This window comes from Crassostrea angulata, chromosome 10 (assembly GCF_025612915.1).
Source record: "Crassostrea angulata isolate pt1a10 chromosome 10, ASM2561291v2, whole genome shotgun sequence".
NCBI lineage: Eukaryota > Metazoa > Mollusca > Bivalvia > Ostreida > Ostreidae > Magallana > Magallana angulata.
In genome coordinates, this window is record NC_069120.1 from 26,856,032 (window position 1) to 26,872,275 (window position 16,244).

The window sequence follows — 16,244 nt, forward strand, 5'->3', positions numbered from 1 at the left end:
ATGGTTTTCACACACAACCATGTATATATATATATATCACATGATTAATCATTTTTAGAAGCAGACAAACTATTTTGTAGAACTGAACAGAATACAATAGTTTTTATCCTCAAAAAAAAAAATGTTTACTTTATTTTAAAGAGTATATTATGCATGTAATTAAAAGTTATTCCCAAACGCTTTTTCTTGTTTAATATAGTAAAATACGCTTAGTATAGCACAATTTACAGTTTATAATGATTCAAAACAGTCTGTCCCAATCACATACAACTATAACTGTGTTTTACTTTATTTAAAGCAACCAATGTAATGTATATGTATATGTAATACCCAGGCAATTAAGGTTAATTTTCATGATAACAATTTTCTCTTTTTCTTGCTGAACATATTAAATTATTTTTATACATGTACACGTAGTTTTGAGCAATAGCAAATCATGTTCAACTCAAGCTATCTTTCTTTTATCCTCATAACAAATGCACCTCCAAAAAAAAATCTTCTTGTATGTTTTTTATCAAATTATGTAAAAACAACAGCGGCTGGCAGCTATGATATGCTTATTTTGCACTGTCCAAATAACCTAGATCCTTACACTATTAATAAATGTTCCTGTGGTCACTCAGTGTAAAGAAAAAGGACTTGGCCATGGAGCATCACGTATTCCCTACGGATTGTGTAGACTTCCAATTCACACAGTACATTTACTGTTGCTGCAATTCAGCTGTGGTAGAACAGCTTTATCAAAAAAGCTGGGGATATTTAGTTTTTATAGCATTGATCTACAAAAAAAGAAAAAAAATTTTTAAAAGACATGAATTTTCATTTTATTACATTTTTCTTTTTTTTATACATTAAACTTGCACATATCGAGGAATGCGCAAAACAGTTTATCTTTACACAGCATTGTCATTTTTCAAACCCACAAAAAATATTTTATCAAAATATTCAATTCCATGAGTTAGAGCCAGTAAGTATTTTATTACATACTTGTATACCACTTTCATGAATTAAAACTAAACTTTCCTGAGCTGAAAATCAAACTACTCAAGTTAAAAATACGATATTCGGGCTCATTTGATGTGTATTGAAAACTTTTTCATGAAATGACATTATAACAGGCTTAAAAAAAATACTGAGTCATCATTAATAAACTAACTGAGTTTATAAGTATATTAATACAGTCATACATTTGTACTGATATCATAAATATTATAAATCTAGCTGCATGGTTGTAGCTCCTGGTCTGAAAAATTTTGTAACAACAACCTGCAGCTATTTAAATTGTGGGAGGGTTAAAAACTATGATTAACTGTTTTACATGCTATTTAACAATTAGTATCCTCAGCTAGATAACGGGTCTCTAATTAGAGAATTACATAGGCTATTAGTGTAAACAATTTATTTCGCTGCTCAGCAACTTTACATAGCAAACTCGAAGTAATTAGAATGTTACAAAGCACAGGATTACTATGTATGGATAAATATATATTTCATGTATATCAAATATATATATCATGTAAACTCACACTGACCAACCGTAATGCTAAACATTCTAGATTCTCTTTTTAAGAGGGAACTACATTTTTTTAGGAGAAAATTATTTCAACTATTGTTCATGCAACTCTGGTAAACTGTGCAACATAGCTACAGCCTGGTCATTGCTTAGGCCCCCCAAAAAAATATTGTGTATTTAGGGTAACCTGACTAACCTACAAAAATGCCCCGATCCTACCATTTTTATATGTCTGTTTTTATCCAATTGTTATTTTTATATATAATTTCCAATAAAAACCCATTTTTAAATATGATATAAACAAACATTCTTAGGATGTTATATTTGTATCTGTGCCCTCATGCAGATAAATATATGATAAAATAAAAAAAATCCCTACCTACCTAACTTATTTTTTTTTTGTCAGTGATACCCTAAACACAAAATTTTTTTTCTTAGGCCTTACACAATGAGCCTGTCCGAAAATGCTTGAAAGTACATGTACCTCTCTTTCTGCATGTTTCTTCTTGGTCAGGATGATCTGAGCTTTATGCATGTCTCCAAGTTTTGCTAGATGACGAGCCTCTTCTTCATAGGCAGCCATGTCTGCCTTCACGGTCTCAACATATTCTTTAAAACGACAAAAAAGAAACCCATAAATCAAACCTGTCAAATTGAAAATCCTTAACTCTCTATCCTGAAGCAGACATGTAATGCCAAATGCAAAGAGCACACTGTTTTTTGTTTTTTTTAGTTATAAAGGTTATTTATTATAAATCCAATAAGTCTCAGATATGTCATAGATTAGGGAAAGAGAAACTGACTTCCCTGTAAATTTTCTACAAGTATGTTCATGCTGTGTTTTACTCTAAATAAATGTATGCCCTAGCTTGGATGACAAATCTTTTACATTTTCCAAAAAGCAAAAGGTTGAAATATGTTCCCATATTCCAGGTTGAACATGGTTGCTTACTGTAGATGACTGAGAGTTAAAAATCACCCTCCATTCCATCTCCACTTACTTATGAGTCCATCAGCCCCTCCTTTCTTCAGTTCCTCTTGTTGCTGCTCCATCTTCTCAGTGATGAGCTTACTTTTCTGCATTAATGCCCTTGTTTGTTCAACAGTCAGTCTGTCCCTTAAGCTTGCAATCTATTAATAAAACAAGCACCACTGACATCTCATAAAATAAACACTCTACACCTGGATTTTAATATCTACACATTCTTACAATCACTGACTAAAGTAATAAGTACATGTACTGTAAATACCGGAAATGCTAAATGTAATACTGTAATTGTATTCTATCTGTTTTTATAGAAGTAGCTTTCAATTAATGAATTACATGTAAGTACATCACTAATTGTCATCTTTAAATATAAATGAATACAAAATAAAGTTTAATTTTTTGGGGTCTTATATATACACCATAATTAAATCCTATTAAAGATGTTTTTTCCTATAGTGTTTTCAGTGACCTATGCCATACCTGTAAATCTAGCTGTTGTTTTTCATACTTCAACACTTCTAATGATGTGGTTCCCTGACTGCAAATATAGAGACAAAAATAAGCAGCATAAAAATGCCAACACCTTACTGCTGGGATAATGGATACTCAGGCACCAAATGTAAATGTTCCTTGTAGGAAAATTTCAAGATTACTTCAACAGAAAAAAAAAACCCTTCTTTCTTATGTTACATATATTTTGCAGCATACTGAGGAATAATATCAATTATGGTGGCTCAAACTGTGATCCATTAAAACACAATATTTATTACATGTATCTTTTATCAATAATGTAAATTGTCAAACCATTGTCTTAAATTACCTATAAAAACTTGGGCAGTCAACAAAAAATGACCTCAACTCCTCTCCCCGAAAATTAACTTAAATGCATAAGTATTTTCGAATAGAATGAGGGCTTTTTCAAAAGAATTTTTATTACTGTTGGAATATTTCAGCAAAAGTTTCATGGTATTTGTGATTTTTACTTATACTTGAATGCTACTATTTTTCACTCTTTGTTTATCGTTTAAAAATGTATACAGTATTTCAAAATTCCATACTGATTCTAGACTTTTAACATACACAGTAAAACACGATTATAGCGAACACGCTTATAATGAATTGACGCTTACAGCGAAGTGAATTTCATTCCCCAAGTCTCTATTTCATGTTGTAAACTTGACGGATATAACGAATTACGCTTATAACGAAGTTAAATTGGCCGTCCCTGGGACTTCGTTATAAGCATGTTTTACTGTAAACTGTTACTTACATTTCCATACTGGATTATTTTTTGAGCTTATAAAAATAAATCAGATTAATTTTTTGTAGATATAGAATTTAATGGCAAGTTCTTTATTTTCACAACCAAAATCAGTGTACATGAAACAAAAATACAATTTGTAAATTATTGCATTTCATCACAAATAATTTTTTTCACCTTTTCCTTTTTGATCATTAAAAAAGACTTGGTTTAATCACAGTTAGGTTTCAATAAATCAAAAATCTACACAAAAAGTTGGATTGGTTGCAATGGAAAGACATTTAATTATATTTGTACATTTTTATAAAATATATAATTACCTAAATATATATTGAGATATATGTTGTGAAATGAAACCATATTGTGTTTCAATCAATACTGCTATACATTTATATCAATAGCTCTTTAAAAAATGACTAAAAAAATAATATGTAAATGGAAAAAGCAAATCATTCAATTTAAATATACATGTATATTGAGGTCATTGGAAATACGAAGTATAATATGTCCAAAAAAAAATAAATTAATATATAAAAGTAATACTTGTGTACATGGTATAGATGCATGTAAAATAAAACGTGTGTAGAACTTCAAACTTAAATTAAAACAAGAGAGGTAAAAAAAAAAAGATTTATAGAATATAAGATCACATTAATTATAATTATTACAGATTTATTGCACAAATTAAGTTCATAGAAAAATGTCACCAATTGGACGGAGATTTTATGAGGAAACTTTTATCATAATTCTTCTCTCATTTTTCAAACTAAGGATCCATAACTTGAAATGACAGCAGGTCTATCCTCAACTGATGGTACAAATGCTTGATTTTACTTTGCTGCAAAAGCATAGCATTGATCCATCAGCTGATTGAAATAAACCTCTGTCACGTGCATTATTAGTAATCATCTATTATTTTCTGACTACCAGTACATGCAGTTAAAAGAAAGCTTTTCTTAATTTGATAAAACCAAAAACCCCATTACAGTTTTATATGAAATTCAAATTGATTTAAAAGTACTGGTACACAGAGAGGAAATATTAGGGAGCATTGCAAAATTTGTAAATGAGAGAGAGAGAGAGAGAGAGAGAGAGAGAGAGAGAGAGAGAGCAAGTTTTAGAGCATAGTTAATTTTTGTTGATAAAATATATGTTCATTTATAGCTTATTTACCTTTTGTTCACTGCTTGTTTTGGTGGAGCAGGTGCCTTCAAAGGAAAATAAGTATTCATTTATTTAATATTCAGTTGAAAAAAAAAATAATGAATATACATGTTAACATTCTAACATCCATGTAAAAACTCACTCTTCCCTTAGATGTCTGAAAGTAAAAAAAAAAAATTCGAAAATTGCAAGTTTTGATAGTGCAGAAAGTTATAATGTGTACGAAACACACTGAGTGTTTAAGCATTAGCATTCCATCATTTAATCTTATTTTCAGCAATATGATGAATTTACATTGATGATTTTAACTTATCATTATATAAAATTTATGACACAAAGGTAAATTCCATTTCAATTTCTTTTCTGATACAAGTAATCTACTATTAAACTGTACCTTGTCAATTGTCTTATAGAACTGGTCAATGACCAGCCATTTTTCCTTCGTCTCTTCCACCTGCTTACTTTTGAATGGGTCTCGTATTCGTATCTTTACCTCTAGCTTCCCCCCAACTGTCTTCCTGCCATCAGTTACCTGCAAATCACAAGATTTTTACACTTCTGTAAAGACAATGATTGCAGTGAAGATAAGCACATCTACATGAATCAATATGATTGTATCTTTTTGCATTCAATAATTTCTTCAATTGTTCTAGTACAGACTATTCTTTATGAACATATATTGCAGCAAAAATCAATGAAGAAACGGCCTTAGAGTATGGAATCCAGCTTATCTAAGTTCATAACAGAAGAAATGAAGTATGGTTCTTTAGAATAAACAGTAAACTTTATTCTCCTTCAACAGACTCACATCATAGCTGTCATGGACTGTACACTTGTTATCCAGAGGTTGTAGTTTGACATTTACTGTGCCAATCAGCTTATCACTTTTCAAAAATCCCCTGAAGAGAATAAAATTAGAAATTATTATTGTAGCAAAATTTAAAGTCTGCAATTTCAGAGCAAGACATATTAATAAATCAACAAACAGAAAGAATAAATATCTTGAAAAAAAGATGGTTCATGATCACGATTTTCATAATCCATTTAACAGTAAATATTATAATCTAGAATTTCTTTTATTATTCCAAAATCTGCAACAACTCAATATAAAAAGTAAATATTGGTTATACAATATCCATATTTAAATACATAATATACCAAACAATAAGAAGATGGGATACAGCAGTTGATGACTGTCTTTAGAAGTTTGCATTAATGTGTTGTAATTTTTTAAACATGCATTGCTGCCATTGAATCAGAATGTTTGTTTGTCTTTTTAAATTATCTTACCTTTTGTGAAATATTTCAAACTTTGCTGTTTTTCTTTCTATGACGCGAGCAAATGCTCTGGATTTCCGATTTATTTCTACTTTAAAAGATTCTTTGTATTCTGTAAAAAAAAAGAATCATATTTACTAGTACCTAATAGTTTGATAGATAATGTTCTATTTGATTGGATTTGACAAAAAATAAAACTTTGGATCCCCAATGTAGATCTGAACGTGTAAATTAAAATATTATCTTTAAAAAAATAGTATCAATTAATAAAATGTATTTTTACAAAGGCTTGTTTTTCAACAGTTCAAAATACATTACTGTAGATTCCTTATTTTATGCGAGTACTCAATTCCGCGACTCAACGATTTTCCATCAAATAGCGAGAACATAAAATCGCGAATGCCGAAATTTTATCATAGTTTCATGTACTTTACATTTGTCCGAAAATTAAAAGCGAGATTTTAGAATTCGCGAGACGGGCTTCTCGCGATTTTACGCGGATATTAATTCCTCGCGTTTAATTAGGAATTTACAGTACTTTCAAAGACTAATGGTAAACAACAGAAAGGGCCACACTTCTCTCTCTCTCTCTCTCTCTCTCTCCTCTCTCTCTCTCTCTCTCTGATTTTATTTTCGCCCAGTTACCGATTACTACAGGTAGTAGAATTAACATTCACCTGGATTACAGGATCCCTTTACGGTCTCTGACTGGGCCGTCTGGGGATCATCCTGTCACAAAAAACACAAGTCCTTACCAAAGAAACACCATTCAATTTCTTATCTACTGTCAAAGATTTTGTCTAAGACTTCAGTCAAAATATCATTACAATTGAAATAGAATCAATGTGTTTAAATGGGAACAATTGGAAAAAGATTTGCTGAATAAAGGCACAATCTATAACTTTTTAATGGGAGAAAATACAGGTGTCTGGATATCTTTGTAAAAGGTTTTTCTGAAGATTACCGGTTTACATGTATTCATGCAAGTATAGGGTGAATCTTAAATACCTGTATCAATTTCAAAAAGAACATGTATTTCATGAACTGGTAATTTTAAATCTTCATTGAACACAAAGTATTGCCAAATCATAATTTAGACGTAATGATAGACATGCATGGATAAGTATGTCATACTTACAGTAGGGAAAGGAAATTCAAATTTGATGTACGTATCTACATCTTTTTCTGAATATTCTGAAATTAATTTATCAAATGAATAAAAGAACTTGCACAATTGAAGCTGTATTTCTAGATAATTGAAACTGGAAATGAACATAAATCATATATCTTTTACTGCAGTGTTGGTCACATTCAGAATATAAAACAACAAACAAGTATTCTATTTTACTTGTTTCCAAACAATGACAGTAGACTTGGTAAACTAAATATATATAAATGTGTATTTATTTTATTAACAGTTAGGTGAAATGTATATTTGATGAGTACAAGCGTACTTACTATCAGGTAAATTATACTGTAATCCTCGGATAACTTCTACTTCTAAATCATTTTCTCCTAAATCTGTATTACATCTGAAAACAAATCATAAATCATGAAATATCAAACCGTATCACTATGATATCTTAGTGAAATCACATTATAAAATACATCAATTTTTAACATCATGCTACTTTATACATGTAGCTGGTATAATTGTTTCATCAATTTTTTAAAGCTTAAGTACTGTGGAATCACATCAATAAATTTTTAGGAAGACAATTTTCTTAGGTTGTCACATTTTCCCAAGTTCATGGAAACTTTCATGTAAATAGGTGGATGAGGGAGGCCCATGAATTCAATGATTCCACAGGAAATTATGTAACTATAGTCTCCACTTGTTACTTACTGCACTAAAGAAAACGTTTTATTTTCGTAATGAAACTTAGGCACTGGGTCATTGTGTTTGAAGGCATTTTTCAGGGCATCTAAATCCTTTCTACAACCATTCTCCATCTTCTCAAACCTGAGAATAACAATATCAACACTGTTAAAAATGTTAAACCAATTTCTACATGGCTATATTAAAATACCATTCGTTCAAAAAATGGAGATGTTTGACACAGGGGCAATAAAAAGATAATATCATATCAACAATTTTTTTTTTTACCTGGCAGCTGAAACCACATCCCCAAGTTTAGTAAAATGCTGAGCATTTGTTGCAGAAATCTGAAATGAATAATGATCTGAATATGAAAGTATGACAGTACTCAACGCTTAAGTCATTCAACTCATGATGGTTGCTTTACTACAGTACGCATAATTCTGCTGCTGCCAGTTCTTTTATTCCTGTTCTTATTAGTTTAAAAGTAATGTTGCACTCTGTATCTCATTTTGGCAATGGGATGCTGTTTGAAGTGCTCTTTGGTCACTAACCCTTATCTCATTAATGAGGTCCTACTCTAATTTCTATCCTTAATATTTTATAAAAGTTCCATTGCTCTATGTACCTGATTTTGCTCTGAGATGCTGTTTGTTCACTTTCCCTAAAAATATTTCATTAATGAGATCCTGTTCCAATTTCTAACCTATATGTATATATACTTAATGAAGTACCACTTCTATCTATATCTGATGCTGTTGGTCACTTACCCTGATCTAATTAATGAGGTTCTGTTCCAGTTTCTATCCTTTATACGTAATAAAGTACCACTTCTACATGTATCTATATCTGATGCTGTTGGTCACTTACCCTGATCTGATTAATGAGGTCCTACTTAAATTTCAATCCTATATACTTAATGAAGTACCACTTCTATCTATATCTGATGCTGTTGGTCACTTACCCTGATCTGATTAATGAGGTCCTACTCTGACTTCTATCCTATATCTGATGCTGTTGGTCACTTACCCTGATCTGATTAATGAGGTCCTACTCTAATTTCTATCCTATATCTGATGCTGTTGGTCACTTACCCTGATCTGATTAATGAGGTCCTACTCTAATTTCTATCCTATATCTGATGCTGTTGGTCACTTACCCTGATCTGATTAATGAGGTCCTGTTCCAGCTTCTGATACACCTCGGTCCTATCTCCACTCAGCTCCACATCTTCCTTCTGAACCATCACAAATGACGTCTCCTCTCCGTCATCTAGAGAAGGGGGAATCTGAAAAATATTTAAGAATCATAGCAGCAATATAAATGTAGATGTAGAAATACTGTATATTGTTACTTTACATGAGTACTTTTAAATTCTGCGATTCCACCGTTTTTTGTCAAATCAGGAGATATCAAATCGTAAGAAAAAAACTTAAGTTACAATTTCTTGAATGGTGCTTCTCACAAATTTACGTGGATATTCATTCAAGGTGTCTAAATGGGAATATACAGTAGTCAAGTTTTTTATGCCTCAGATGTTGATTTACAGTTTACAACCAGTATTTATCATTGAAATATATATCTACCTGGTACAACATCAAATGTTATACATGCACATTGTGAAAAATACAACTTCACCAGTAGAATCTGATATATGTGTATATTATTACATATCTACTAGTTTCAATGCTATTCGTGAGGATGTAGATAAAAACAAAAGTATTGTACACTACCTGAGACATGTCAACAGGAAGTCCTGACTCAGCAGCCTGTATCATTGGCTCAAATCCCTGTGAGAAAAAATATATTGGTAGGTTGATACAGATCTTGACTCTGTGTTCAATCATATAACATACATATGTACATTATATACATGTAAGTTCATAAGAAAAAACACAAAATTCTATGAATATCATTTGTATCCATTTTTAAACACTCATATATTAAATTAGATTAAAAATAGAATAAATGACCACCTTTGCTATTCTGAGATACTTCTTGGCCAGTTCTATGTCCCTGTTCTTCTTGGCCTTCAGAGCAGCTTGTTTGTACTCATTCATTCTCTCATTCAAGAAGTTCAGCTGTTGTTCAGCACGAGAAGTGGGACTCCTCTTTAGTGCTGTAAAAGATATTCCAAGAAATTTTTATCCCTCAAAACAATCACAAGACATTTTTATCCCTCAAAACAATCACAAGACATTTTTATCCCTTAAAAAACAATCAAAACCTGAGGCCTGTTTCAGTTAAATAGGTACAAAAAATGCACTGCATAAAATTCCTACACCAGCAAAATCAATTTTTCTGCTAAACAGAGTTCAGGTGCCATTTACATGGGTAATACATGAAAACAAATAATCTTTAGTCTTACAATGTCTAGACGTCTGTCTGTCTGGGGTAAGTTTCTGGTGATGCTGTTGCTGTGTTGCTGCATTTGGTTGTGAGGGACTCTTCTGTGGCTGTGTAGCTCCTGCTGCCATCCTTGCAGGTGAGGGCGTTCTCTGATTCTGTGCTGGTGACCTCTGATCCATGTTTGGTTGCAGCTGATTGGCTGATGAGGATGATGAGGATGGAGAGGCTTGGGGAGGCCCAGCAGGTATTGGTGCATATCCTGAAATAGTTTTTTTTATTGGTGTGTAAATTCTGATGCTTTGAATCTTAGGCAAAATCTAAAATAAAATTCTAGTCAACAGGTACAATGTACACCGCAATAATGTACTGTTTATCATTAAATAAGGGTTTTTCTTTTTCTCTTTCATTTTCTGTTATAAAAATGTGAAGGAAATTCATACTATAATTGTACAATTGCTATATTTGAGCAAAAATGGTTTTTGAACTCACCAGGAGGGGTAGGTAACTCATCAAAATCCACAGGCTTTCCTGCCTTGTAAGTTTTTATGGCATCTTGATATTGCTGTTAGAAAAATGCCAAAACAAATTTTTAAACATCATGTACCTGTACTCATGGTTAAAGATATACAATTTGAGTTTTGTTAATAAAATTAGCCATCTGTACAATATTTTTTCCCATTACCTTGACAATTCTTCCATATCGACGAGCTTTAGATGATTCCCCCTTTTCTTTGGCCTCAACCTCTGTGTGCTTGTATTTCTGGAGACGTTGTTCCAATGCCTCTAAAACAGTCTTTGGTGGATCAGGGGCTCCAAAGAGGGATTTTGCTTCTATTTAAACAAAAGTCGAGAAATCAAGAAACAAAGAATCAAAAGTGGGGTTTTTTTTCAAAGAGTATACATGTGTTTCATTAGGATCTCTGTTTTTTAACCATGCAAAACATCCTGATAAGTATTATGAACTGTATAATTTGAATATATTGCTATATCAAACATAATTATCTAAATGTTTTTCAGACATATATTGATACCTTCAGCAGTGGGCTCAGGGGGCAACTCCGGGGGAGGTTTGGACTTGGCTGATACCACAGTGCCCGAGGACACTAAAATATACCACATATACATTGTAATTTATAAAGGAATCAAATGAATCTTTTACACATTTACACATTTGAATACATGAACATTGAAAACATTTCTACAAATGGACATGCGTTTATGTGCACAAACATTTCAACATACGGTTTTAGTCAGTTGGAAAGAAAGTTGAAAAAATTCTATTAGATTTCCTTGAAATGACACTTGTTTGCATTGTTGTATCTTAATACGGCATAATTTGATAACTAAATTTGGAGCATACCAGAAATAGCCTCCGGAGGAGGTGGCATCTGGGAAAGATCTATTTCTTTTCCTTCTTCTAAGGCTTTAATTACGTTATCAAATTGCTGCAAATCAAAATCAATATATATGCAATGTAAACTTGCGAAGTTACTTTACTCTAACAAGAAAATTTTATAATTCAATACTGTATACAGGGAAATATTCGCCCCCGTTTTATTTTCATACTTTTCGCCCTTGTTGTCTGCGGGCGAATTTAAGAATGGGCGAATTCCAATGTTTCAAATTATCTCTCTTTAAACAAAACTATGTCTGGACGAATTCAAGACAGGGCGTAACTGTTTGCAAGTGAAGAAGGGTGAAAATAACATGGGGCAAAAATAATCCTGTATACACTAGTTATATATTTTCATTATCATATATGCACAATTGGCTTACTTTTCTAAATAAAGTATGTGGGATGCATGACTTACTGGTAACAATTAATGTCAAATACATGTACATGTATATAACTAATGCTAGGTTTCAACATTACAGTGTACATATTTCACTGATACCACGTGTTAACATAGAAAGTCACTGATACTTAAATTATAGAATTGTTATTTAGATACATAAAAAACCTCTACAAGACGAACAGTTATAAGAACATATCCTTTATGTTGAAGAACCGATAGTTACCTTGGCAACTTTGACATGCTGTGTGGCAGTGGTTATGTCCCCTGTGTGTTTGGCCTTCAGTGCAGCATGTTTATACTGATCTCTCCGAGCCGCTAACATTCTGTAAGTCTCTTTGTCTGCAGAGTCAAAGGTGCATTTTCTCTCTGTACTTTCATGTGAAATTTTGCATATGCCAAAATAATTCAAGAGAAAAGATATGAAAAACATTGATGCAAACATTTTCAGCAGACCTTGTAAAGAAATATTTGACAGAAAACTCATTGAATATATCATTTTTGCTGGCAAAGAACTTTTTAAAATATTGAATAGCAGCTGACCTCTTGGATAGCAAAGATTTCAATTTATTATTTCATAGTAAAATGTATCTCCCTTATCAAATGAACAATGTACATGAACTGTACTTTCAAAAATGAGCAAAATTCAAACATTAATAAAAAAAAATGGTTATCAGTTTAAAAAATATATATTCATCCCCATAAGTCCCTTGATTTGCCCAAAACTTCAACTACAGACCTTTGTCTGATAAATCCAGATGAGCAGAAACTGATGGGGATGCTGGTTCTGGTTTTGGAGGGGCTGGTGCCGGTTTTGGTGATGGTCTTGGTAAAACAGGGACAGGCTCTAGAGTTGGCTGTAAAACTGCTGGTTTCCTCTCTGGTTCTGATGCTACCAATACATGAAATCAAAAACAAAGAATTAGTCTGCACTGGTACAAAAATTATAGTACAAGACATCACATCACAATTTGTACATACCACAGAGAACACACAAGATTTATATGTTATAACTTAATGACTTCATTGGAATGCTGCACAATACCTAAAACGTTTACTGGTGAGGCCCCCCTTGAATTTGAGCCCAGGGAGACAGTGGGTGGGATGTCATCCTCTGCTACTGGCTTGTTAGCTTTGGCCTTCTTCAGTAGATCTTGAATTGTCTGTTATTAAAATATTTTATAAAATTGAAAAAATTTACATTGCAAACCATTTCACATTTAGAAAAGAAAAGAAACTGAGAAAAAAAAAATTTTCAATTAAATTTATCACTTACTTGTATGAATAGTTATTACTATAAAATAAGTGTTACACAATTATAGAGAATGGTTGAGAAAATTGAAATTCTCCAAAAAAATATCTAACTTAAGAAAAGAATTTAATTCTCCACAAAAAATTCATCTTTAATTGTAACTTCATAAGAAAATAAAAAAACTTCGTAATATTTATCTTTAACTTAAAGAAAAAATTAAAATTTTCCAAAAAAACAAAAAAAAAGCCATAAACTTTAACTTGGTGTACATATCTTTATCAACAAATCTATTGGAAGGAAACACACCTTAGCTCCTCTGTCTAGTCTCCTCTGCTTGCTGCTGTCCCCTGCTGCCCGGGCGTTTTCCGCCGCTGTGGTGTACATCTGTAATCGACCCTCCAGTAGCTCCACCATCCCCATCTCCGGATGCTTGATCTGGGGGACAGAGCTAACAGTGTGGGATTTGCTGGTCCCCTCATCCTCATCATCTCCTGCTATTTCCTGAGAAGAAAATGATTACAAGATTTTCAAACAATCAAAAACAGAAACAGAACACCATTTAAAAAAAGAGAGAGAAGAAGGTGACATGTAAGATCCCTTATCATTCCTGTTATAGCTTAAGTTTACAACAAATATTTACTGTTTTACATGACAGTTATGTGTAAATGTATCATGGGGTGGGATTTTTTTTGGAGGAGTTGCCAGTTCACATATAATTTACTTAGAATTGCTTGTGAATTTTATTTGTACATTTGCAAAGTACAATTTGCATGGCTTTCCACAATGACAGTTCACCTGTGTAAATACTGTAGTCATGTATTTTATTTTACCTGTAATTCTGCCAGCAAGTCGGGATCCTCTGTATCTGAAACTTCCTCATCACTCCCAATGTCTCTCAAAGCTTCTGCTGCAATTGTTTCAATATTCGCTGTTCCAATATCTGCAATATGATTTCTTTCTTTTTATCTTTTAATACAATGTATCAACCATTTTTTAAAGTTTGCCATTCATTAACCATCAAGTATGCCATTTATAAGGTATACCCAAAGTGAAAACAAAAAATATCATTTATACATTATATGAAGTATCAGCTACAAGTATGTCTCAGGGACATGCTTGGGATAATATTCAGTATTGAAGATGGGAATTCATTGGCAGATTTTTAGAAGTAAATTGTGGGGATAAGATCAAATTTCAAGTGGCCCACAGAAGAATGGTAAGGAGGACTGACACCCCCCCCCACCCCCCGGTCTGGGGATTTCTCAGGACATTCTTACTGGTTTTTTAAACCTGTATATACAGTGCATATTATTATAAAGATATTGTGCAATAAATAGATCTGAAAATGTGAAAATGTTAAGCACCATTAATTTCTATGCTGAATAGCTGATTTTAATTTTCACACTAATCAGAAATAGTTATTAGAAATGTATTAGAAATGTTTCTCTTAATCTACTGTAACAATAGGAAGTTAACACTGTCATTTCTAAAACAGTTGTACAGGTCTTTGACTATATTCATGTACTCACTGTGTTTTCTCCTGGGGGCAGGTCTGGACTGACTACCTCCTCCACCCTCCTCTCCCTGCAAGGCCAATAACTCTGCCTCTAACTCGGCATCATTTTCCAAATCTCCATACAACTCCTGTTCTATCTGCCCCATGCTAGTATAGCCCATCTTTAAAGTGATATCAAAGGAAAATGAATAAATGGTGTAAATATATGATTATCAACTGCAGGACAAAATATAATATGTTAAATAAACCAGGCCTAAGGATCATGAAGCAATTTCAGACTTAAGTCAAAATTTCAGGCAGTCATATAATGATTGTTTATCATGATCATTGAAATTTGTAACTGACAACTGTGTATCAAGACACTTTCAATTGCATTTCTATATTTTCAGTGATTTCAATCAAGAGACATATTAGACATTTTATAATTACAATTTCTGAATTAAGTCTTGCTTATTGATCCTCAGGATGCATTAGCCATATCAACAAAAATATGACAATTAAACTTACAAATAAATGTCAGCATAATATTTATGTCTAAATAAAATTTAAAACAAACGTTTCAATACATTCTTCACGATAACCACGGTACTGCTCTCTTGCAGGGCAAAATGATATACTTTGCCGAAAATTCAGTAAGTAGATAATTAAATGACGTAAATGAAACAATTGACGTTACGTCATATTTCACCAAACTATGTCATTTTGCCCTGTAAAAGAGCAGTACCGCAGTTACCGTGAAGGGGTTAATTGAGCGATGACATCATTCAAAGACAAACATGTATATATTTATATTGTATCTCACATTTTTAGATCTATCAGGAAAAAAAATTAAATTATGTGAATGAAGTGATTTTGTTCTCAGAAATCCTGTACATAGATGTTTATTGTTTACCGTACCAGTAAACTGTCCTGAATCCTTGCCATATATTTGTTTTTGTATTATTACATGTATTCTATATTGTTGAAACTTTTCGTAGAGAAAATTCGAAACATTGTAACATTATTTATACCTGATCCATTAGATTAGCCCCCTTTCTTTTCTCGGGGACATTCCCTTTGCGCCCAAACATTTTCCTATTGATCACTCTGCAGTCTTATGATTGTTATTTGAGTAGTAATATTATTTACAATCATCACTGACATCAGTGCCTGTGGTCATTCCATTTTATTAAACGTATTTATGACTTCCTTCTTGGTCAATGTTCGAGAAACGTTTTATATAAATTGAGGTGTAATAAATAAATTTTAAATATAATCATTTTTTTAAAATTAAAAATAATAGTAACAATTCCTTAACACTATGCCAAATGA

The 16,244-nt window shown here is 32.2% G+C and overlaps 1 protein-coding gene across 2 annotated transcripts; it reads right to left on the reverse strand.

Annotated features, from left to right (window-relative positions):
* Nucleotides 1-368: 368 nt before the first annotated feature.
* LOC128167370 (coiled-coil and C2 domain-containing protein 1-like) lies at nt 369-16,085 on the reverse strand. 2 transcript variants are annotated; one of them, XM_052833056.1, is made up of 29 exons: nt 15,944-16,085; nt 14,947-15,094; nt 14,248-14,357; nt 13,724-13,918; nt 13,211-13,328; nt 12,905-13,057; nt 12,392-12,507; nt 11,733-11,817; nt 11,404-11,475; nt 11,055-11,203; nt 10,862-10,934; nt 10,392-10,631; nt 10,000-10,142; nt 9,757-9,813; nt 9,183-9,311; nt 8,312-8,370; nt 8,051-8,167; nt 7,663-7,736; nt 7,343-7,398; nt 6,882-6,933; nt 6,217-6,316; nt 5,735-5,825; nt 5,321-5,458; nt 5,069-5,083; nt 4,936-4,970; nt 2,982-3,039; nt 2,515-2,644; nt 1,998-2,122; nt 369-779 (listed from the first exon to the last, which is right to left on the reverse strand). In XM_052833056.1, exons 1-29 carry the CDS (start codon nt 16,001-16,003, stop codon nt 741-743), a joined length of 2,937 nt encoding a protein of 978 aa, XP_052689016.1. In that variant the 5' UTR covers nt 16,004-16,085; the 3' UTR covers nt 369-740. The 2 variants fall into 2 exon arrangements, with proteins under 2 accessions (XP_052689016.1, XP_052689017.1); XM_052833057.1 differs by lacking the exons at nt 369-779; nt 1,998-2,122; nt 2,515-2,644; nt 2,982-3,039 and adding an exon at nt 3,821-4,600.
* Nucleotides 16,086-16,244: the final 159 nt, after the last annotated feature.

What these genes read in the sequence shown, in the direction of transcription:
- LOC128167370 (XM_052833056.1), bottom strand. Translation starts at nt 16,003, where the DNA reads ATGTTTGGGCGCAAAGGGAATGTCCCCGAGAAAAGAAAGGGGGCTAAT. An exon ending in TCTGGATTTATCAGACAAAG is followed by an intron (nt 12,508 to 12,904) that starts GTCTGTAGTTGA and finishes TTGACTCTGCAG; the next exon opens with ACAAAGAGACTTACAGAATG. An exon ending in CAGTCCATGACAGCTATGAT is followed by an intron (nt 5,459 to 5,734) that starts GTGAGTCTGTTG and finishes TGTGATTTGCAG; the next exon opens with GTAACTGATGGCAGGAAGAC.